This window comes from Bemisia tabaci, chromosome 2, assembly GCF_918797505.1.
Source record: "Bemisia tabaci chromosome 2, PGI_BMITA_v3".
NCBI classification, from domain to species: Eukaryota; Metazoa; Arthropoda; class Insecta; order Hemiptera; family Aleyrodidae; genus Bemisia; species Bemisia tabaci.
In genome coordinates this window covers 65,727,044-65,751,207 of record NC_092794.1, presented here as the reverse complement: position 1 = coordinate 65,751,207, position 24,164 = coordinate 65,727,044, and the positions used below count along the sequence as shown (strand labels likewise).

At 36.2% G+C, this 24,164-nt stretch overlaps 1 protein-coding gene across 13 annotated transcripts in view; it reads left to right on the top strand.

Moving 5' to 3' along the window:
* Positions 1–24,120, top strand: part of LOC109039805 (dynein axonemal heavy chain 3) — a 73,216-nt gene extending 49,096 nt beyond the window's left edge. For 6 of the 13 annotated variants that reach the window (XM_072296085.1, XM_072296082.1, XM_072296087.1 and 3 more), the window contains 19 exons: positions 1,223–1,424; positions 2,146–2,304; positions 3,146–3,294; positions 3,822–4,058; positions 5,110–5,301; positions 5,860–6,021; positions 6,370–6,506; positions 7,491–7,665; positions 8,504–8,710; positions 9,935–10,142; positions 11,822–12,072; positions 13,494–13,651; positions 14,053–14,209; positions 14,474–14,662; positions 15,463–15,671; positions 16,034–16,205; positions 18,099–18,146; positions 19,744–19,857; positions 20,987–24,120. In XM_072296085.1, the coding sequence (XP_072152186.1) occupies positions 1,223–1,424; positions 2,146–2,304; positions 3,146–3,294; positions 3,822–4,058; positions 5,110–5,301; positions 5,860–6,021; positions 6,370–6,506; positions 7,491–7,665; positions 8,504–8,710; positions 9,935–10,142; positions 11,822–12,072; positions 13,494–13,651; positions 14,053–14,209; positions 14,474–14,662; positions 15,463–15,671; positions 16,034–16,205; positions 18,099–18,146; positions 19,744–19,857; positions 20,987–21,166 (3,306 nt within the window). In that variant the 3' untranslated portion in view covers positions 21,167–24,120. Of the gene's footprint in view, positions 1–1,222; positions 1,425–2,145; positions 2,305–3,145; positions 3,295–3,821; positions 4,059–5,109; positions 5,302–5,859; positions 6,022–6,369; positions 6,507–7,490; positions 7,666–8,503; positions 8,711–9,934; positions 10,143–11,821; positions 12,073–13,493; positions 13,652–14,052; positions 14,210–14,473; positions 14,663–15,462; positions 15,672–16,033; positions 16,206–17,049; positions 17,326–18,098; positions 18,147–19,743; positions 19,858–20,986 lie in introns of those variants that run through there. The other 7 variants (XR_011899139.1, XR_011899140.1, XM_072296083.1 and 4 more) reach the window with 7 other exon arrangements.
* The last annotated feature ends 44 nt before the right edge of the window (positions 24,121–24,164 follow it).

The following is a 24,164-nucleotide window of genomic DNA, read 5'->3' as shown; positions in this document are numbered from 1 at the left end:
CAGGGTGATCCAAAAGTCCCTTCCACCCCCTCTAACTTTTTACCTAATTGAGGTAAAGATTTGAAACTTGGGGGATATTCCTAGGTCAAAGGGAGCTACTTTTTGGCCCCCCTAAAATTTTCAGGGGGCCCCCTTAGGGGGGCAACGGCCCCCAACTTTTAATTTTCAAATGGGAAGACCCCCTTTGTGATAGCTCGTTCGAAAGAGCATAAAAAAAGAAAACTTTTCGCGCAAACCCGAAGTCAATATCTCAAACCGTTTCAAAATGGCGGCCGGTTAAAGTTCAAAATGGCCGAAAATTCACACCGGTTATTTGTCGATGGATTTGCGCGAAAATCGGTATGTTGGGGTATTTTGACACGAGAAAAACGAATTTGACGTTAGATTTTCAAAAAAACCAAAATTTCCAAAATGGCCGACGGTTAAAGTTTAAAATGGCCGAAAATTGTCACCTCGGTTTTTTCCTGATGGATTTGCCTAAGACTTGGAATTTGAGAGTAGTTTGGCATAAGATAAACAAATTTGAACTTAAATTTCTAAAAAAATCAATTTTTTGTCATTTTGAACTTTAACTGGCGGCCATTTTGGAAATTTTGGTTTTTTTGAAAATCTAACGTCAAATTCGTTTTTCTCGTGTCAAAATACCTCAACATACCGATTTTCGCGCAAATCTATCGACAAATAACCGGTGTGAATTTTCGGCCATTTTGAACTTTAACCGGCCGCCATTTTGAGACGGTTTGAGATATTGACTTCGGATTTGCGCGAAAAGTTTTCTTTTTTTATGCTCTTCCGAACGAGCTATCACAAAGGGGGTCTTCCCATTTGAAAATTAAAAGTTGGGGGCCGTTTCCCCCCTAAGGGGGGCCCCCTGAAAATTTTAGGGGGGCCAAAAAGTAGCTCCCTTTGACCTAGGAATATCCCCCAAGTTTCAAATCTTTACCTCAATTAGGTAAAAAGTTAGAGGGGGTGGAAGGGACTTTTGGATCACCCTGTATAATCTGAATGATGCCTGTAAACCTCAGAATCATATCCAAATGATGAAGAATATCTCAAACCTTCATGTAACTTCTAAGTGAAAAGAAAAAAAGTGTAGAGTAGTATAAAGGTAATCAACCTTGAAACCTCATGGTTTACATGAAACATGAAATTACAAGATCTCATACGTTCTCTCAATTTTTTTCTCTACCTCAAACTCATAATTTTTTGCTTCCTTTTTTAGGAACTTGTCGACAAGTGGAACCAGTGTGTAATTGAGACAGGTCTAGCCTGCGCTGGTGAGTTTTCACTCATAAACACGTTAGGGAACCCTGTTTTAATCCGTTCATGGAATATACATGGTCTTCCTATCGACAATTTCTCTATTGAAAACGGCATTATTGTCTCCAATGCCTGTAGATGGCCACTTATGATTGATCCTCAAGGTTTGTTTTAATTGATTTACTCTAACGTTTTGCGCATTTTGCACATAATATTATCATATCACATTAGAAAAATTAAGGGAAGATATTTAAAAGATCAAATGAAGGTCTTCTTTCAAAAATCTAAAGTGAATACAAATGCTCAGGTTGTTTTCCCAATACCAAAACTGCCTTGATATTTGTGTCAAAGCAGTGAAGTAGCAGTGAAAGCAGATTCTGTTGAATGAAACAGCCAGCTGAATGGTCTCAAAAGAGATCATAAATGATGAAAGGAAAGGCGTGGTATCGTAAAGAAGAGAAGATCAAGAGATAAATGAGATTGAAGAGTGAGACGGGGAGGGAGTTCACAATTAGAAAGCATTGGACTGGCGGAGAACAGGAAATACAATGGAAAAGGGATGCTTCAATGAGGAAAAGCCAATCACACCAGGAGTAATTTGCCTAAACAAAAATTGATTTAAAAAGTGCGTGTCTATACTAGCAAGCTTGAAAAGAACTCGAGGTATTGAACTTTCTTCATGAGTCGCTAAAAATTCCTGATTTTAAACTGGTTCATTGTAAATGTTTTGAGCTTTTGCGCTTGTCACTTCACTATCAAGCCAACGTTGCTGATTTTAGGAAACCTATTTAGAATTTGAGGTTGCAAGGCTTCAAAGAGTGCAGCCTTGTATTTCGAAATCAGTTTCTTTCTAAAGAGGGCAACTTTTCTCTTTGAATTTTGCAGGTCAGGCAAATAAATGGATCAAAAACATGGAGCAAAATAATAATTTGGTAGTCATCAAATTAACAGACAAAAACTATCTTCAAGTTTTGGAGGAAGCCATTGGACAAGGCACCCCTGTTCTTCTTGAAAATGTTCTTGAGGACATTGATGCAGCCATAGGTATTATTTTGTTGCTGTTCAAAATCTAACCTTTTTTTCAAATGTACCCAGTAAATGTAGAAAGAAACTGTTAGTGGTAGAACCAGTGGTGTTATTATCTCTTTTGATCACCCTCTCAGACGGTGAAGTTGTTCAATTTGTATGTTTTCTTTTTTACCTTCATCGGTAGAGCATCATAATACTCATATTTACGTACGATTAACAAATGTGTACCTATGTATGTGTACCTATTTTGTCTTCAGAATGAAGGATGTGGTTTTAGTTACTGTACAAAAATTATTTGAGGAATTGCCAATTTGAATTGTGTTTTCATCATATTGGCAATCCGCAGTACCTAATGCCGCTGAATAGTGTAGCATCATGAGCAAAATTATTGCAGATTTGTGTATTTTAATTTTATGGAATTTGCAAAATTCCAAATTCCTCAAAACGCATCAGACAGCATTTAGTGAATCATCTACCAGAAATTGTGACAATACAGATTGATAAAGGTAACAGTTGCAGCATTTGCTCTCGGCACATTCTTTGCCTTTAAACGTTTTTTTATCAAGCCAGGGGAAAAAAGATTTTTGAAAACAGATCTCACCGATAAGTAATATTTTTCAACGCTGTTAAAAAAAAAAGCATAGTATTAAAGGTGCTGTACACAAGATGTGAAGTAATTTTTTTTATTGTTTTGTACGATAGATTTTTCAGGACATGAAGCTGTTTTTCTTTAATAAAAAATAGAACCTTATCCGGTTGAATGCTGTCTTCAGAATCAACTTGCTTTGCTTTTGCTTTTTCTCAGAACTTAACGTTTGCATAGCCTTAGACCCATAATTTTTGTGAATCCTTCCAGATCCAATTTTATTGAAGGACACAATCAATCAAGGTGATCAAAAGTATATCAAACTGGGCGAAAATCAAATCCCATATCACACAAATTTCAGATTTTACATCACGACCTGTCTACGGAATCCTCATTATTTGCCAGAGATTGCTGTTAAGGTAGAGTGTCTTATATCATAAGTCAGATTACTTCTTTTCTTTTACAGTGCTTCAGGAATGGGAATTCGCCTTGCATAATTTTTGCTTATGTCAGTTCACAAAATATTACGTTTGTAATGAGCGGATGGATTTTGCACTTCATGATTTCAACAGTTTTGTCACTTTTCATTTTTTGATTCCATTTTGAGGGAAGCTATAATTAGTTTACTCTTTTTTCCATCAGAAATTCATTTTTTTTTTTTTTTTATTTTTTTTTTTTTTTTTTTTATTTTATGAGCATATTTTTATATTTTTTTTTCTCTCTTTCTTTTAGAAGCAAAGTTATTATTTTCTATGGAGGTACATTTTTTTTTCTTTCATTTATTCCTCGATGAGCAAATCAATATTTTGATGAGGTGTGAAATTTATCATCAATCATGGAGTATTTTGCCTTTCAGTTAAATTAATGCCAAGATAAGTGTAAGTGGACTATCAAAGACTGAGAGGGTTGCTTGATCATGTTGGGTTCTTTTCATAATTGTGACCAGGTGACTTTGCTTAACTTCATGATAACAACCCAAGGTCTCCAAGATCAACTGTTGAGTGTGGTGGTATCAATGGAACGGCCGGAACTCGAAGAGAAGAAGAACGAACTAATCATTGAAGGAGCCAACAACAAACGAATGCTTAAGGAGATCGAAGACAAAATACTTGGTGTTTTATCTGCTTCTCAAGGCAACATCCTAGAGGATGAAACGGCCATTAAGATTTTATCCTCCTCGAAGGTTTGTTTCTCTACTATATTTTTTCATGGTATGAGTAATGGTAAAATTTTGTTTCACTTGTATTGATGAAATATCACTCAAGAAAGAGAGGTGGTTCCGCTTTGGCGTAGTGTCCATCAAAGCTGGATTTTGGCATGAGTGGCAAAAAAGCTGCTCTTGGCAACTTATGTTTTTTCGGCAGAAAGAGCCTTCACAGAAAAAAGTGTTATTGGAGCAGCAGCCCTATTATTGAAACTCGAAGACACAGCCCTATCTTAACCATCAAGTATATTGCATTTCAATGTCTTAGCGGGCTGTTTTAAACTTTCAATAATCGGCCCACAAGTCAGTGAGATATGCTGTAAATGAAAGTTTAAAGGAAAGCAAACTTCCATGTAAAATTTCAGCTCACTATGTCAATCAAGAGTTTTTCCGTAATGGAGAATTTGTAGGTGTCTGAAATTTGGGAAATTTCATGTTTAACATAACATTGCTACAGAAACTGAGCACGAAGGTACCTTGGATTTTAAATTGAACAATTATTGGAGGAAATATGATGAAATAACTTAATCTGCAAAAATAAGTGTGTTTAAACGAAAAATGCTGCCAGTGGACGTCACAAGGCGGCACATTTTCTCATTTTTAAAACTATTTATCCCCAATTTTCCAATTTAGAAAAAGATTATGAAAAGTGTTGCAAGCTCAGCTCATTGAATGAGAAATTCATCAATTTTTTTATTGCTCCAGATGAAGCAATAAAAAAATTGCATGGGAATTCTCTATTGTCAAGTCATGTGGGAGAGTCGAAAACCTCTTACTTTTCATTATTTGTGGACACATTTTATCAATTTTTTAAAATTTTTATTCAACATATCGTCATCCACTTGAAATTATCTTTAGTTCTTGTGACAAGTAACAAATAGCATTTTTCTCTGTTGTAATAATGCAGTTACATACACCAAAAATCATTTATAAATTTACAAGGAACAGTCAATAACCACTGAAGTCTCTATCTTTCATAATTAATTTTAAAACTTCCACTGAATAAATCATGAAAATCCATATCCAACAGGTTCTTTCAGCAGAAATACAAGCAAAGCAAGGTGCATCAACGCAGTCTGAAATGGCCATAGACTCAGCGCGAAATCTTTTTCTACCAATTGCTGAGTATTCGTCTGTTTTGTTCTTCAGTATAATTGAATTGGCTAATGTTGATCCAATGTACCAATTCTCACTTTTGTGGTTTTTGAATCTTTACAACCAGGTTTGTCTAAAAATTCATATAATTTTGTGTTTGTATACCTAGCCTTCTTTCAATGTGTCCTGCACATCAACGCTGTTTGTCGCATGTCGTAACATAAAAAAATACACAGAATTTCATAAGCACTAGGCACATTATATTTTTTCTCTCGGATTGAAGGAGTGTAAAAGTTCATGAGACCATTTTAGCCCCAACCACAAAAATCGATTTTATTTTCAAAGAGCTTGTCAGAATACACTCAATTCTGACTCAAATGATAGTCTTTACACATCACTACAAAATCCTGAAGGACCCTTGCTGGGGCAGAGTGATTTACTTTAATTCTACTCCGATAAATTGTTGCAAAAGCCAAAATCCAAATGCATCAGCATTTTGGTCGGTCCGAATTGAACGTTTTCGAATCAAAAGGAATTATCTGTATTGTGATAAGTGCCCCGTCATGCATTTGTAAGAATGGGTCCTAGAGCCCATATCACAATGAAGACAGTTCCTTCTGATCTGATTTTGTCTAATTTCAGAATACTACTGTATTTTTATGTATTGTTTTTATTTTTGTTCCAGTCAATCCTTAAAAGTGAACATTCTGATAAGTTAGAGGAAAGATTGGTCACCTTGAAGTATCATCTAACAAAAAGTGTCTTCCATAATGTTTGTCGGTCAATATTTGAGCGCGATAAGTTGGTATTTGCTTTCAGTTTAGTTTTAGGTATCCTCCGATCTAATGTGAGTATTTTTTCTGTCCGTTCAAAAATTAATCAGATTCACAAAAAAGATTATCATTTAATTTCGCATAGATTCTTAGAGATTTTTAAAATCTAAATGCTTTTGTCTTAATTCTCTATTTTTATTTCCAGTTTTGTTTGGCTTTATATCATTAATTTTTTACTTTGGTTAAATTTTCGAACAAAATAATGCAAGGAATAAAGAATAATGATGTGCATTTAGCTCCATGATCTAGTGTTATGTATTATTCTTTTGGCGGAGCAGTTAAATTTTACACTTTGTATTCTGTAAACTTGTGAGCGTAGGTATTTATATCATTTTAAAATTTTGTCATTTTAATTTTGACAGGGGAAGGTTAATGAAGAACTGTTGAAATTTGTTTTAATGGGAGGAGTAGCCTCCCAAATACAAACAGTGAATCCAGTCAGCTCTTGGCTTTCTCACAAAGCCTGGTCAGATGTTTTATCAGCTTCAGAACTTCCAGGGTAAGGATCGCAGCCAATCACAATTCATAAGAAACACATTTTTAAGTAAATGTATATGTATATTTAAAAAATAAACAATTGTGATGTATGAGGATCATTCAGTTTGCATATCAAACTTAAGCCTCCTGCAATTCTGATTCTATTTGCTATATTGTTGGTTCTTTGGCTTCACGCATTTTATGATTTCTCTCATCATGAAGCTGCATTAGTTGCGTTCAGTGGCGAAGAGTGAATAATCGATTATGGATGTTTCCCTATTTGAAGCTATGGTAAAGAATCGATCAGTAAGGTATTTGTTGCAAACACCCTGTTTATCGATCTTTTTCCATAGGTTTAAATGGCAGATCAATGATGTATTGCAAAGCATGCCACGCCACTGGTTGCGTTCAATTTGGATCAAGTCAATAGGTATACACACACATAGTGCAAGGATATAAAGTAATACGTAAATAAAAATAAAACATAATATTGAAATGAATAACTGAGGCTGAAATATGTTGGAGAAATCGGATCACTATGACTTGCATCCACCGTATTTACTGATGTCCAATACCGGCTGTCCTGGTAAGAGGGAGGGGAGATCAGCCTTGACACTTGGCTTTCCTGCCATCTGTTGAATCCACATTTTAAATTTCACTTTTTCAATTTCAATTGAATCATTCAATTGCTCCAGAATATTGAGTTTTTTTTACTTTTTCTGATGAGTGAGTGAGCTGATTGAGCCAAGCTGACGTGCTCCAAACAATTTTTGTACCAGTCTTTGCGAATCAAATTTTTACCTGCGCTGTCAAGGTCTGATTTTGTTTCATTTTGCCCCATTGGTTTTAATGCTTTGTACCAAATACTTCAAGACCACTTAATATAAATTGGTCGATTTTTAAGGAACTTAGGAAGAGAGGAAGTTTACTAATTTAGTGACATTTATATTATTTTTTGTGTGCTAAATCGACACTTTATTTTATTCTCTCTTTCTATCTCTCTCAGGATGCAAGAATTAAAGTCCACAATTGAAAGTCGTCCTGAAGACTGGAAAGCATTTTATGACTCTTCTGAGTCTGAGAAGAGCAGTATTCCAGTTCCTTTTCAAAATATTCAAGAAATCGGCCTTCTTGTTATCCTAAGGTGCTTAAGACCAGACAGAATAGTTGCAGCTGTCGAAGTAAGTCTTGTTTAACTTTTCGTTGAAGAAATTTTATTGGACAGTACCTATTTAAAATCATCTGTTGAACTATCTTGTGATACAATAATTGTCATCCTCCGTGGCTCAGAATCAGTTGCTCACTGATGGCATCACAGGGAATGGCACTGATGATCACATTCACGCTCTCATTACTGAACAAAGACGTAAAGACGGAACACTAGCAGCTGGAAATGAAGTTGCGCTTTCAATTGGTTGAAGGTATTGCGGCAAACATGAAACAACTTCAAAATTTAAGGAGGAGCAGGAACAATGCTGCAATGCTTTTCTTTTTTTTGTACCTAAAATCTTATCAATGCAATTTTCTCGGATTTTGCTGTTTTGTAAATATCTACAAACTACACTCAGTCAGCTGAAAGTAAATATTCTGTATGATAAGATTTACAACAGGTGCAGGGGCCAATTTTGTTGTTTGACTAGAAAAACCTTATTCCTAGGAACAGAAGGGAAGATGTTTCATTCATGCAGTACATGTGTTTATGTATTTTTGACTGCTGAATTCTAAAATGACACCTATATTTTTTCAACATGCACCAGTTTTCCAGTGTATTGCATTATCCCCAGAAGAAACTGTTTTTACCCAAATACTTTGATTCTTTGGAAAACTCCTAAGTGATGAAAAAAAGAGGATGACAATTTGGATTCAGAAAATCTATCATGAATCATCATCCAAGATTTTTGCATCATTCAAAAAGAATTCTCTGTATACCTGTGTTATCCCTTACAACAGGTTCTGAAGGTCCAAAGGTTTTTTTTTTTTTTTGTGATTTTAAATTTTTCTCATTACTGACTGTTTTAGATGCTTATAGCCAAAGAATTAGGGGAGGAGTTTGTCCAGTCAAGAGTGTACACGTTATCCGACTCCTTCAAAGATTCAAACTGTTGCTCTCCTATGATTTTTATTCTCTCTCGTGGTTTTGATCCCATGGAACAAATTTTGAAGTTTGCTGGTGAGAATGGCATCCAAGAATCAAGTTTGCTCACAATTTCTCTCGGCCAAGGCCAGGTAAATGGGTTTTTGCCGCTGATTTCTTTCTACCACTGTGATTAAAGAAAATGCACCCTGTTTGGTTTCTTTATTGCTTGTTATTATAATTAGAATTCAAGACTTATGCTTCCTCATAGACTGGTATTAATTCTTCACACTAATTGGTATCAATATCAATGATTGGGCTTTGTATTCCAGAATAAATATTCTCTCAACTTAGAGAGATTCTTCATTTGAACATCAAACTTTACATTGATGCTATTACACTAGTTTTGTTTTTATTTTTAAAAAAAACAAGGAACTTTGAACGTGGGTGCAGATGATTTTAGTTCTTGAAAATCTATGGTGATTTAAAGGTGCCATATGCCTGCTGAATGAAGGATAAATGAATAGGCGTATTTTTTCAATGTATTATAATATATTTAAGCTTATGGCCAAATATAAAAGCGATGTAGTGAAGAAGAAACTTACTACTTCTTTGTTTTCTTTGTCGGGAACTATGGTCACTTACTTCCTTTCTTTTTCGCCCGATGTAAATGTCGGGACCCGGTTGGTATTTCTATCAAACAGAACTATGTGCAGGGGAAAGATAGGGTGTGCTCGTTAGTGCTCAGGCCATAAGAATGAATGGGAAATATAAAGACGCCGTACGCGACCGCGACGGCAGCTTCGTCACCGTCGCTTTATATTTCCCATTCATTCTTATGGCCTGAGCACTAACGAGCACACCCCATCTTTCCCCCTGCACCTAGTTCTCTTTGATAGAAATACATCCAAATAAAATCTGTATGTATCTCAGACAGTAAATGGAAATTTAAGTTTATTAGCACACTAACTGTCCTTGACCAGCAGGCAGATCAAGAGGACGTCAAAGACGAAGTCTCATAATCATAGCCCATCATAGTATGTTGCACCTTTGCACTTTCCTCATTCCTGCTGTGAGTATCTCCCTGTGACCGGTGGCGTAGCTAGAAATTCTGGGGGGGGGGGGGGGGGTCCTTTAAACATGATGGTAAATTTACATTATTTTGTGTACGTCCCCGATAATATTTAATGTCTGCCCTCCAAAAGTAAAAAAAGTTATAATTAACGAGGCTAAAGGGCATACCCCCTAGACATCCCCCCCCCTCTGTCTACGCCACTGCCCATGACCACGTATTCGAGCTCTGCCAAATGATTGATGACAAAAAATATTCACAGGACCAGGTGACTTGATATATTATCTATGTTTTTCTCTTTTAGAATCCAATTGCCATCAACATGATCACAACGGGTGTGCAATCCGGCCAATGGGTCATTTTGAAAAACTGTCACCTAGCACCAAATCTGATGAGAGAGCTGGACAGGATATGTAGTGAAGTAATCAGCCTGGAAAAAACCAACCCCAAGTTTCGTCTGTGGTTGACCAGCTATCCATCTGATGTATTTCCAATATCAGTGCTACAAAATGGTAAATACTGGTCATGTGTTTAGTTAGACTTTGTTTTTTAATGACAATTATAAAAGCAAGGAGAATTTTTATGAATGTGCATTAAAAATTATTGCTTTGATTCTCTTCAAGCTCGTATCAACAATTGGTTTCTAAGCATGTAGCTCCTTAAATCAGTGTTATTGCAAATTATTTTGCACGGCAAAAATTCATTTGCCTCGCTGAATTTTGAACAAAAAGTGAAATCCATTTTTTTTCGTTTACATCCATTTTGTAAAATAATATCAACAACAGTCTACTGTAGTGATTATGTGTTAAATTTATAAACATTGTATTGAAATTACACGCCAAATTGTGAATTTTACAGAATAATTGCAAATTATTTCCCAATTTCACTTTTTAATGTGTAAATTCAATGAAGCAGTCTATACATTCTATAAGAATTGAACTGATGTTGTCGGGTTTTTTTTTTTTTTTTTTTTAATTTTATCAAAACAGATTTGTCATTGAATTTATTTTTTTAGATGTATTCTCTGGCCACCCCAAGTTTTAGATTCAGTATTCTCGAATATGCCGTGTCCACACACAACCAGTCCTCAATTTTAGGGAATGGCGAGATAATCATCTTATATCATATATAAGTATTAACGAAGAGATAGTTATGTGCACAGTCAGAAGAAGCTAAGAAAAAATTAAGGTGATTCGATGGACGCCATATTTTGTGTCAGAACGGCATGCGATATATCGCATCAATTGGTTCCATTTTTTCAGCTACTCGTCATTTTTCTCCAATTTTGAGATCGCAATTCTGTTGTCAGGAGACTAAAGCACTCACTCACCAATTTTAACAAAGAAATTCAACATAATAAAGGCGTGGTTTTTTCAGAGAGAAAACATTGCATTCGATACTGATATCGAAACTGCACTCGAATGCGATATTTTCTCTCTGAAAAAACCACGCCTTTATTATGTTGAGTTTCTTTGTTAAAATTGGTAAGTGAGTGCTTTAGTCTCCTGACAACAGAATTGCGATCTCAAAATTGGAGAAAAATGACGAGTAGCTGAAAAAATGGAGCCAATTGATGCAATATATCGTATGCCGTTCTGACACAAAATATGGCGTCCATCGAATCACCTTAAAACAAATCATTCACAGGGAGAGTCACAGGTCATGGTGAGATGCGAGGATCAAACCCAGAATCCATCAGACAATGGGCAATGCTAAAATCTCCAGGGCTTATCCGTGAAAACGGCAAAGTCAAAACCTAATAATTTCGTCAGAAGAAACTTCTGGCCATCCTCTGATCAAAATCTAGGTGGGACTTTACGTAGTCTTTCCTTGTTAGCTCCTTTCTAGAATGAGGCCTCTAATTTATAACAATATATTTCACTTTATGTTCTACATTGAAATAATTGCTTGAAAAATTAACATTTTTTTAAAATTTCAAACTTGTAGAGTTAAAACAAGCTGTCATTCGTCTATTTTTTTGCTGGTAAAATAGCGGGTGAACGCCTGTATTCATGGTTGAACTTCCAACTTTGAAGTTCTCAAGTTGCACAATACACATGGCAGAAGAAGGAGACTTCAAATTGAAAGAAGAGATAATGAGTGCAGCTCCTAATAATTATGATTTCAATCCTTATTTTATAAGTCTGATTTCGAATTTTATCTTTATAATGTATTTTTTCCTTGACCTTAGGTATCAAAATTGTCGCAGAGATTCCAAAGAATCTTCAGAGTAATCTCTTACGATCTTTGTCAATGGATCCTATCTGCAGCGAATCCTTTTTTCCGCTGACAGAAAAGAATGATGAGTGGTTCAGAATGCAATTCAACATTTGCTTCTTCCATGCTGTTGCCCAAGAGCGGTGCAAGTTTGGGCGGCTTGGCTGGATTGTGCCTTATGAATTCAATGACAGTGACTTAATTGTTGGGGTGACCTTCCTGAAGGTGAGATCTAGATCCTTATTTTTTTGTTCCTCTGAATTTTTTTAGTGTGAAAACAGACCCCTTTTCTGAAAACGAATGACATGATTTTTATATTTATTTGTAGCACAGCTGAAGGGTTCAGTGTATGAATATGTCCAGTGACATTTTCCTGATTTTGACAAAAACAGTTTTAAAGTTGAAAAATTACATGGAATCTTCTGGCCTAAAAGTAGAAGATGGTTGAACCGATATTGTTATGAGACTGCCCCTCATTGCGAGAGGCCATTATTGGCGATTTTTTCAAAAGGCATTTTTATAATATCAGCAATATTTACTGTTCCAAGAAACAACCAATTTTTGTGGTGCAGCAATGCTACAAGTACTAGAAATATAAGTCTCATAAGGTAGGTTTTACAAAGATTGTCCTAGATAACTGAAAATTCGCCTATTCTGAGACAACTATGGAAGGTATTAAAATCCAATTTACAAGAGATCATAGCGTATTTCTCTAATTTTTTATAAGTTTTTGTTGAGCTTATTTCGTAAGTATTCCTTTTTTTACATCACTTTTCAAGAAAAGAGAGAAGAAAAAAAAAATTCTACAATTTTAGAGCCATTTTTAACACTCAAACTCCACTTTGCAAGGGCACAACATTTCTCCAAATAATGTTGGCAATATTTTAGATGTAAAGTATGACTTTTCTATTGAAGTTATACTAAAAACTGTCCAAGTTTGTTGAGTTTAAAGATTAGCTGATCAGAAATTGTCTTGCACGCCAGCGCAAGTTTGCAGACAGATGTTTTTTGCACTGAGTTTGTAAAATTCAAACAATGGTATGACCATGTCACTTGCATCTTTGTTCTTCGTAGATCCACCCCTGAAACTTTCTGAGAAGTGACAGTTGCTGATAAATTGAATCGAGTAAGTCGTGCAAGCACTGTTTTCAGATCATATTAAGGTTTTAATGAAGATCAAGGAGTCAGCAGTTGACAACTAAAAGCCCAGAAAACAGAGCCACATTATTGAGTTCTGGACAATTTTGGATTCTTATTCTTTAACGTTCAATTGAAAAAAATGTATAGTTTGAATGATAACCCTTTTGCACCCTTGTGTACAGTTGCCAGATTTATTCTCAGTTTTGTTTTGTCCGTATACAGTGAAAGAAGACGAAGAAGGAGAAGTTTATATCACATGTCACCAAAAAATCATAGTAAAAAAGTGAATTTTTTACTCAATGAGCTGTACAGAGGATCGTTTGAGAGCTAACAAAATATGGTACAAGCTCTCACAAACTGCATTTTAATATCCTTAATGGTTTTCTCAAAACAGACTACCTCTCAGTATTTTTTCACTGCATAGCAATCCCTGCCCGAAGGATAATTTGCCTTCCTCGCTGAGTCGCTTTTTCTCTATGTCTGAAATACATTTCTTTATTTTTCAGTCGCTGTTGATGAAGTACGATGTTTTAGAGAAGGAAGCGTTGGTATGCTTACTGGAAGAATGCGACTATGGCGGTCAAATTAAGGACAATCTAGACAAAAATTTGCTCAATTCCCTTCTCAACACATATATTTGTTGTGACTTGCTTGGTGGACCTGTGTAAGTTCCTTTCCCTCGTCATTCAGCAACATTTCCTCAAGGAAAAATAATTGAGTCAAATAGATCTCGACGGAAGTTGATAAAAATAGCAGAAAACTCTTTCATCATTCCTGCAAATTAATCTAAATTGATTCTAAATGAGCTTTATCTTCTTTCCTTGCCCAGAGCAGGAAGTTTTTTATACTGCTCTCCCATTTGAATATTGCTACTCATTGACATTGCTTGATGTCTCTCTTTAAACAATTGTCCGTATTTTTTTGTCTATCACTTAACATGCACTCAGGAAAATACTTTAGCAAAAAATTCAGAATGTAATAATTATTCTAAGCAGTAGTATGCAGTAAGTAAGTTCCTGGTCATCAAAAATCACTCAGACTATCTGGTTCTTATTGTTAATCTAGGAATGGGTGTCTACTAACAAAGGAAACAGCTCCAGAGGAAATCAATCATGAAACTCTGATGAAATATGTCTCTTCGTTTCAAAGTGAAATGCCACCAGAAGTGTTTGGTTTACATTGTAATGCAAACATTGCTAAAGAACAGAATGAGTCCTTCAATGTAAGCTTTTTTTCTATTTCATATTATAAATTATCATAAAAGGAGAGATCTATAATGTCTAGTAGCTTCTTGCATTTAAATTTTTTAGTAGTTGAGCATTGAAAGTTCCTTGGTCACTAATCGAATAAAATTCATAAAATTTAGATCATCTGAGTCCCTAATAAAACAGAAATTGTCTTCCCGAGTTTTTCTCCATAAGAGATTCTCATCTCTGACAAAGATTAAATTTCGAGTCCAACTAAACTTTTGTTTTTCTCTACACAGTTTTTGATGAATGTCATGAAAACTCAAGCGCAAATCAGTGATGAAATGTCAGAAGAAACAATGAGCAAAGTTGTAGCAGATAAAATATCAGTCATCCTTGAAAAAGCCTTCAAACCATTCAAGTTGGAGGAAGTCATCATCAAATTCCCACCAGATTATAATGAGTCTCTGAATAGTTTTTTACTTCAGGTAATTATTTTAAATGTAGAAGAAATGAAAATAGACCGGATTATTATTCAAGGGTGAAAACCTCTTGAGGGCATCAGTACTTAATTTTCCTGATCTTCCAAAGAATGTGCAAGGAAAAAAAATACCGCTCTGAGATTTAGGTCATTAAAGAAAAAAATTCATTAAAGTTTTCAGAGGGACCTCTTCAAACAAATAGGACTAAACAAGGAGGTATGCTGAGGGTCAAGTAATGATCCGTGTCTCTTAAGCGATGAGTCGGGAGGTTTCGAGGAAGTTTGCCCTAAGATGGGCATATTTCAGGGAAATTGGACCGTTTTGATATCACTCCTTTAAAGCGATGGATCAAAACGTGTTCCAGTCCATCATACCTTATAGGTAGGTATTAAATTTTGTTGCGCGAAAAACTTGGGGTGTACAGTATATTGCATAGGCATCAAGGGGGAAATTTGGCCGTTTTCATATCACTTAGGTACTTTTAAATGATGGATTTGGGAGGATTAGAGCAGTTTCAGGAGGAGTCTGATGTCAAATCATAAGATCAAATTTCTTCAAATTGAGTAAGAGGTAGAGCCATAGTCTCAAATTTTGCCTTGCGAGGTTTCCAGATTCCCCTTCTCCTAAATTTCTCTTTTTTGATCTTAATAATCTCACAGTTGTTCTCTTCAGAAATAGTTATTCGCTACATGACAAGTGATGGTGAAACTTGGGCGTAAGTGGCAAGCAACCTCTATCATTTACAAACTACCTCTTTTTTGTCTGTTTTCTTGTACTCATGCTTTTTTGCCGTGTTTCTCTTGCAGGAGTTAGAGCGATTCAATTCCCTCATGGAAACTATTTTGAGTTCTTTGGAAATGGTACAGAAAGCAATCAAGGGTTCAGTTTCAATGTCACTGGAACTAGAGGCTATCTTCACTGATATGTTATATGATAAGGTTCCTAGTTCATGGATGTCTAACTCTTACTTGAGTTTGAAGACTCTTCCAAATTACATCAATGATTTAGCTGATAGGTGAGGCCGCAATCGCAAATTTTCTGATTTTCGCGATACTAGCCTTTCACCTCACACCCATAGGCTATTATGATATGTATAATTTTAATGCCATGTTCAGTTTTAAAGATTGAAGCCTGACTTCATCTTTTGAAGGAACTTTAAAAACTTCAAAAATAGGTGTACCAAAAGACACCATGCGTGAAAGGTAATTTTTAGGAGTCACATGCAGATGCCAGTGAGGCTAAATGCTGGCCAATTAAAGGAGGGTATGTGATCATTTTGAGCACATTCTTATACATTTTTTAACGTATTTTTATTTTTGCCTGGCTTGGCTCAAATATAAAGCTTAATGTTAACAATTTCGAATTTTATTTTTTCAGGATAAGATTCTTCTTCTCTTGGGCGAGCGGTCACATTCCTCTGGTCTTCCCTTTATCTCATTTCTTCTGTGCTCAGTCTTTCATCGCTGCCGTAATGGTCAATTACTCACGTGTCAGAGGAATTTCCATCAACGAGCTAGAGTTTAAGTCTGAATTCATCCGCACAATGCCAGTATGTATCCATGATAGTTTTGTAAGGACCAGACCCTCTGGATTTCCATTAATTTTTCTGGTTGCGTATGGAAAAAAAGCAAATCACTTTCTCATTCACTGTTACTCTTATTTAAACTCATGTCAAGTTTATCAAACCAGCAATAATGGTATTAAATATTGATGTGAAACTTCAGAAACGCGTATCTCATTTTCAGAGTTGGAGACTTCTTGTTATATTTAATATTCCACATTGAAAACTAATGAACATCATGTCTTGAAAACTCCAATGATTTTTCTCATCTATTTAAAGAATATTTTGTGAAAATTTGAAGCGATGATGTCGATTTGGTTTTCTTCTGATATATGAAATAAGATCGGAGATTTTGAAACACCGCAAGGGAGATGCGCATTTTTGCAGTTTCATGTTGATAAGTTTTGAAGTTTTGCAAAAGTGCACATTTGGATGCCTCGAACGCCTAGAAAGTAGACCCTTGGTGAGAGGGAATGGGAGCAAGAAAATTTGAATATCTCGGCAATCTATCGGTAAAATATATAATAATAGTTGACCTACGGCCAACTATCATATATATAAGCTCCAAGACCTCCTAATTTTGCGTAACTGGTGACGCTTAGTTCCAGCGTTCTACCGGGCCGATTTTTATGATTTTTGCGGCTATCGACGGGCAATTGTCTCTAGATAAGCCAACTCTTTTCAGATTTTCAAAATATGGCCCAGGTTTTTTTATATTACGTGGTAAAGTTGCGAATTCTCCCATTTAAACAATGTAAATTTATACTTTTTGTCATAGTTCGTTTGAGCGTTCTACCGAGCCGATTTCTATGATTTTTGCGTAAATCGACAGGTAATAGGCCGTAGATGAGCCCGCTTTAATCAGATTTTGGAAATAGGACCCAGGTTTTTTTAAAATCACGTTATAAAATTGAGTGAATTTACGGAATGCTCCGGGACTGCTACCGCTATGCGTGGGAGGATGCGCAGTGGTCGAGGAGGTTGCGCAGTAGCTGGGTAGCCTGCGCATCAGCTCTATACTTATCTACACAAGATTCACGCCGGACACCTCCTTACGTGCGGTGGCCGAGTCGTCTATGTCATCAGATGCGTCCACTCTGATCACGGTGTGAGTTCGATCCCCGCCTACTGACTATATTAATTATTACCTGACTATCATTGTTCGTTGTTTTACTGCAATATTTCATCAAGCAGTCATTCCAAAACGCGTCCTTTTGACTTCAAAAAAATTTTTTTTTCTTTATTCATCAAAACCAAAAATGATTTCATTCTAAAAGTAAAGTATACCTCATATCGTAATTTTTTAGGGGAAAAATAAAACTTACACTGATAGAAGGGTAAAAAATAGGGCCGCGAAGCGGCCCATTGATGGCGCGGAGCGCCTTCGGGGGGTTGGGCCGCGTAGCGGCCAGGGGGCGTAGCCCCCTAGTAAAACTATAGCCTGCTTCAAAGCTAGAGAGTATGACTAATAACAGGCTTTTTACAATTTTACTCTACACGGAAAAAAATAAATTGCTGATTCAACAATTCAATTGCTAAAAACAGTGAGTGCAATGTTTCAACGTAGATTTTACAACAAAGAAATGCTACTCTAACCACATTGTAAACTAATTTAACCACGGGGGTGGTTAAAGTAGCATTTTTTTGTTGTAAACTCTACATTGAAACATTGCACTCACTGTTTTTAGCAATTGAATTGTTGAATCAGCAATTTAATTTTTTTCCATGTATTTATAAAATTTGCGAAGAAAAAAATAACAAACTAACTCATTGGGAGGCCTTTGTATGTTCAGATAATGTTCCACTTCTTTGCAAAGAAATAAATAATGTTTTAAAATTTAACATTAGATCAACTCTTTAATCTTTTTATTTCTTTTGCAGCAGCAGGGGCAATTAACGAAAAAAGAAGAATCTGATATTTTCTGCCAGGTAATGGTTTCAATTTTTCTGGGAGTAATGCACAGGGTAGGTGGGGGTTAGAGTACGCATTTTTTGGTTTTTCCTGTATTTCCATGACCAAATCGACTTTAAAGGTAGGAAAAGTGATCAGGCACCTACTGCAAGCCCTTGCGCGCAAATGCGTTGTCCGAGTTTAGAAATCAAATCCATGGCCGTGTCGAATTTTTTTTTTTTTAAAACATCTCCTGGGCTCCAAATCGCTGTTAAATCCCGGAAAGCTACTGAAATTGGTCTGAAAGAATTCCAATAGTGCCTAACCACTCTTACTGTAAAAAAAAAATAATAATTCAGTCTCCACAAGCTCCCAAATAATTTCCGAAGTCAATTTTTTTTTAAAGAGGAAAAGAAAAAAGTTTAATTGCCCAAATTGAACAAAGGAACATAAAAATTTATTAAGATACTGAGTTGCATACATCTTCTATTTTGAAGTTCCTTTACAACCCCCCCCCCCCCCACTACGTCCCACTTTTGGGTGCATACTTTTGCCCCATTCTGGCTGCGTACTCTTGCCCCATTTGTAAACATTGGGCAACATAAACTAAAACTTTGAGCCCAAGGTGCGAAAACAACTACGGATTATTAAAGCCAACACTGTAACACTTTGATATGGTGCCTGTCCGATTTTTTCCATCAACTATTCTACTCACAACAGACAATTCAAATACTAAAACAATCGATCTTCTTCGCACGAAAAATGAACTTGCTTCATAATTCCGCCAAAACACATCCACTTCGCACAAAACTTCGTCAACAAGTTAAACTCAGTGTTGCCAACAACCAGCACCCGGTGCCATCATATATTCAAACAAGGCGTGCGAAAAAAGTGCGGTGCGTACTCTTAGCCCCACTTACCCTATGTAAAAGACATTAGAATAGACACCCGGTCTCTTAAAAGTTATGTCCGCTACTAGTCCAATAGAAATAAAGTTGTGACAAATAAAAAAAAAATTCAGAAAATACATAGTCAAGAAAATTAAGTTTGGTGGGAAAAAAGGGTCAGGATGGTTTAATATCTAGTTCTGAGCAAATTTGTTCGATGAATACAATCCTTAAATAAGGATTTATTAATTATTGTTGATCTATAAAAGAGCTCTAGAGTTTCAATATCCAAGCAACTTTTTGGTCTCGTGACAACCTTATGGTTTCTCATTTAAAGCGGATGTTAACCCAGTAAATCATGATGCAAATCTATAGAGGAGGATGAGACATCAAAAGTGCTGGCAACCCAATCCAAATACAGAGATCACTGTCAGTTCATTATGTTATAAATTCAACTTAGGGGCCTCCTCTGCTAAATGGACTGGAGTTCAATGATGCAACACATTCACAGCTGTATTTTGAGCACCTGTCGTTGTGCTTTTGATTAACGCTTAATTTGTGTTTGCAGTTCTTGGCCTTTTTAAAAGAAATATTTTTCATCCAAATTGAGGTGTGAAACAGAGCAGTTCGGTTCTACACCCTTTGGCTATGAGAAGGAGAGTCTGTTCTCAAGAGGTGTCTTAAAATAATTTGGCAGTTAAATTGAAAAACTTCGAAAGGTTAATTTGCCTCTCTTGTTTCAATTTAGGGGCTGTATTTGGAAGGAGCTCATTTCAATGCCGACTCTCAATCTTTGGTGGATAGCATCCCTAAAGTTCTGTTTGAACCTTTGCCATTAATTTGCTTTAAACCTAGAGAGAAGGTAAGAAGTTGCTTTATCACATTTTTATCCTTTGCTGACTAAATCAAGAGTTTCTCTGAGAAATCGCACAGATGTCTGTTTTAACATCGATTGCCCACAGCTTCTCTTCAAAGCCTGCAAGTGCATAAAGATTCTTCATTTCCTTTCTAATCAATGACAACCAGTCACTACTTATGTCAATAATTGGACCGAGTTTATCAGAAAGGAACCAACCCACATTTGCGAAAAAACTGAGTTGAGAATGTTTTTGAGTTTCACTAGTCGTGTATTTTCTCCTGCTAAAAAAGTCGAAAAACAGAAATTAGCTTGTGAAAAGAGGGGTTAAAGTTAATTTTCTACCTTGAGCCTTATGCAGGAATGAAACTTCATACCTCTTCTTCTCAATTCCAACTTAGATAATGTGGATTGGTTCCTTCCTGATGAACTCGGATTCTAACCTCCTTTTTCATACTTAATTTCATCACTGAGGAGACACCCTAGTTTATTTTTGCTCGTCGTTCTGCTAATTGCAATAGACACAATATCGACGGTGAAACTACCTAACCACGTATCTCGGTTTGCGACGTCGCAGACTTCCTGTCATACTTTATTTTTTAAATGAAAAACTACTTAACGTCCAGTCTTGAAAATTTCTGTGATTTTTCCTCTTCGTGCGGAAAAAATTCTGTGAAAATTTCAAGGAATGATATTGATTTGGTCTACTTCAAAAAAATAAAATGTGAGCGTAGATTTTTAAACACCGCAAACGAGATACGTGGTTTGGTAGTTTCACCGTCGATATGTTGTTGCTCCTCGGACGTAAGGGCTCCCTTTCCTTGAGAGTCCCGAAAAGCATGGAGCTCAACGAAGAATAGGGTTAACATGGAAATTGAGGTACATCCTGATGTCAGAGGAATGACCAATACCTGACTCTAGTGGATATGCTTGGTAGAGGAACAGATCTTAAATTATACAGGTAACTTTTGACCTGATCAGCTCTACGAGGTCTTTTAGAGATAAGAATATGAACTACAGCTTCCAGTAAACCAGTTTTCAATAACTGGGATCGTTTTCTCTAACTAGAGACCTACTTCGACAGTAGTTTTTGACAGCCCATGAACATGCATTATTTCTCATTTTTTTGTTTCAGAAACTTAATTCTGGAGAGAACATTTTTGAATGCCCTTTATACAAAACTAGGAAACGGGAAGACTTACAGTCGACTAGACTCTTCACAAAAAATTTCATTTGTCACCTGCATATGAAGACTTCAGAAAAAGCATCTCATTGGATCAACAGTGGTGTTTCGATCTTTTGTGAAATTGATTAATAAAAGTTTTTGCATAAGAAAGACTTCATGTATTTGTTTGTCAGCAAAGCAGATGAAACGGGATTTTGTTTGTATGGATGTCGCAGGCAAATAGTAAAGTCAGGCATTTTGTCAAATGCCCAGGCGAAGAGTCAAATATTCTAACTTTGATTGAAATGCTGCTTTTTTCCCTAATTTTTGACAAAATAATTAAATTCTCCTGTAAGAAAAAAATCTCAGTAAAAATTTGCATAGCACAATAGTATTTTAAACCATTTTTAGCTCCTGTAAAGGCACTTATCTGGAAATTTTCAGCATGTTATAAAATACAGAACTTTTAGAATTTCATCATTTAAATTAAAATATGAGAGACAATTTAAGACGAAGAGACAAAAGGAGTTTGTAGGTTTGATGAGTTATTTTCCAAAAATATTGAAAACTCGCGAGCTCTTCGCCATAAATTCACAAAATTTTATAGACCATCAAAATTTAACTATCTGCCTAGGCATTTGACAAAATGCCTGATTTCACTATTGGCCTGCAACATGGATAAACTGAGACTTCCTGTGCAGCAATAACAAGGAAACTTTGAAATGCTGTTCTGAGATTACAGTTTTTCGTCTAACAACTAACTGTACGAGGTCTGTTAGATTAGAAACCGGATTTTGGTCATAACTAGCCCACAATGCGTCCGAATTAGGTTTTCTTGAGCTTTCCTGATAGCTGGAAATATACTCAAGAACGCTACGTTCACAGATTTTGTTTATTTTGATCAGTGTTTATTCTGTGTCATCTTGAATACGAGTAAGTCAGGTGCGTTTTGCGATTTTATCATGCGATCACTGACAGAGCAAAGATTCAACATTAAATTTTGTTTTAAACTCGGTATACCTTGTACCGAAACTTTTGGTATATGCTAAGAAAAGTTTACCATGATCATTGTATGAGATGTTCCCACTGTTTTGAATGGGTTAAACGATTCAAAACTGGTCAGGAGTTCGTCAAAGATGAGGAGCATGGGAATCAACCCTCAACGGCGACTGTCATTTGTCACGTGGAAGAAGTGCGGGCAAAAGTGCTCGAAAATGGTTGTTTCGAGCTTGTTGAACAGAGTAATATTTCTGAAGGCTCGTACATACAATTTTGATAGAATATGTAGACACGCATCGAGTTTCAGGTACACTTGCCCCTTGATTGTTGTCCGTTGAACGAAAATCCAACCAAATGTCTATTTACCTTTAGCTGCTTAAACGTTCTAACAACGATCCTACATTTTTGGATAGGATAATTTTCGGTGACAATACTTTAGTGTACGGCTACGATATGGAGACGAAACTCCAATCGTCCTTGTGGGTTGAAAAATGTAGTGCAAGACCGAAAAAAGAGAGACAAGTTCGGTCAAACATAAAAATCGCAGAACACCCTTGAGGTTGCCTTACTTCAAGTCACATACCAACGAAGCTAATTATGATTTTTCAAATTTGTGAACGTAGCGTTCTTAAATATATTTTCAGCTATTAGAAAAGCTCAAGTAAACGTAATTTGGACGCATTTTAGGCTAGTTATGACCAAAATCCGGTTTCTAATCTAACAGACCTCGTATTTCATGATGATAAGATTTGCAGGAGGTTGCATAAAAATACTTATCATGTTCCTGATAAAAGTTGGAATGGAACCCTCATATTCTTTGGTTGTAAACCAAGCACGAAGTTGCCTGATATGCCGCAATCACACGCTGAATTTAGCAGCTGAATGTGGAAGTCGACAGTCATCGCCCAACGGCTGAAATTTAGCAAATTCCAGTTATTTTCATCCAGATGTGTAACAAATCTACTTGAACAGTTCAAACAAATTCAAAATTGGTCCGATGGTAGCTGAATTTTGCGCGTCACGCGCAAAATTCAGGCATCGGGCCGATGACTTCCACATTCAGCGTGTGATTGCAGCAATAGTCCAGTCAACGATGAAAAAGAAAAGGTTTGCTGTAGAAAAGAGCTGAACTTTTTTCCATCGACTAAATGCCTGAAGAAAAATGCTTTTCAGGGAGTCCTCACTTTTACCATTTCTGCTTGACCCTGGACTCCCACCAACAGGAAATATCACCCCTTTTTTGAAAATTTCGTAATTGGTGGTCTTATTCAGATTATCATGAGCATGTTTTATTTGAACACTCCAGTTACATGGGAAGTTTGAGATATGATTCAGTTTTGCACTCAAAAACCAAGTAAAATTGAAAATATGGGGAAAAATTATAATTCAGGAAAGCATTATTTTTTAAAAAAAACTGATAATGGTGAAAACCATTGAGGCGTCTAGAACCATAAGGAGCGAGAGCGACCATAACTTCTGGCTGTTTTTAACTCTCTAAAGTTTCTTGCTTGATGACAGAAAATTCACAAGAAAACATGCGCGTTTTCTCATTCTTTTCAGCATTAAAATTATAGTGATCGCACAATTTTCAGCATGGCAATAGAGATTGCCCGTTCTGGTTCTATTCAACTCATGTGGGACATCTTTAGGAAAGGAGCTGTTAAAGAATCGATTATGAATACAGCCCTTAGATAGAAGAAAATAATCCTTCAAGTAAAAGGTAAGTCCTGTAGAGGACTTGAAGCATCGTGGTCCATTCCAGATAAAGTTTAAGGCAAAAACTAATAACTGCTTACTAGAGAAAAAAATCAATCACTTTGTAGATAGGAGGGCGAAATTAACTGCTGAGGCATTAACAGGTTTTTCATTTCCTCTTGGCAGCTTTTGAACTACGTTACAAAGGAGATGACTGCACTACAGCAAATTATGACTGACCGGTGGGCTGATGGTCGAAATTGATAGGCAAAGAAAACAAACAGAAATGAGAAGGATCCTTTTGGTGGAAACCGATAGTTGCAATAACATAAGAGGTAAGTGATGGAGTAACCAACAGCAACCCACGAGAGACCCTACATTTAGTCAATTTTTCTCCATTTAGTCTGTAAGAACCACTCGTTTCAACCAAGAGGATCCCTCCATAGTTCTCATC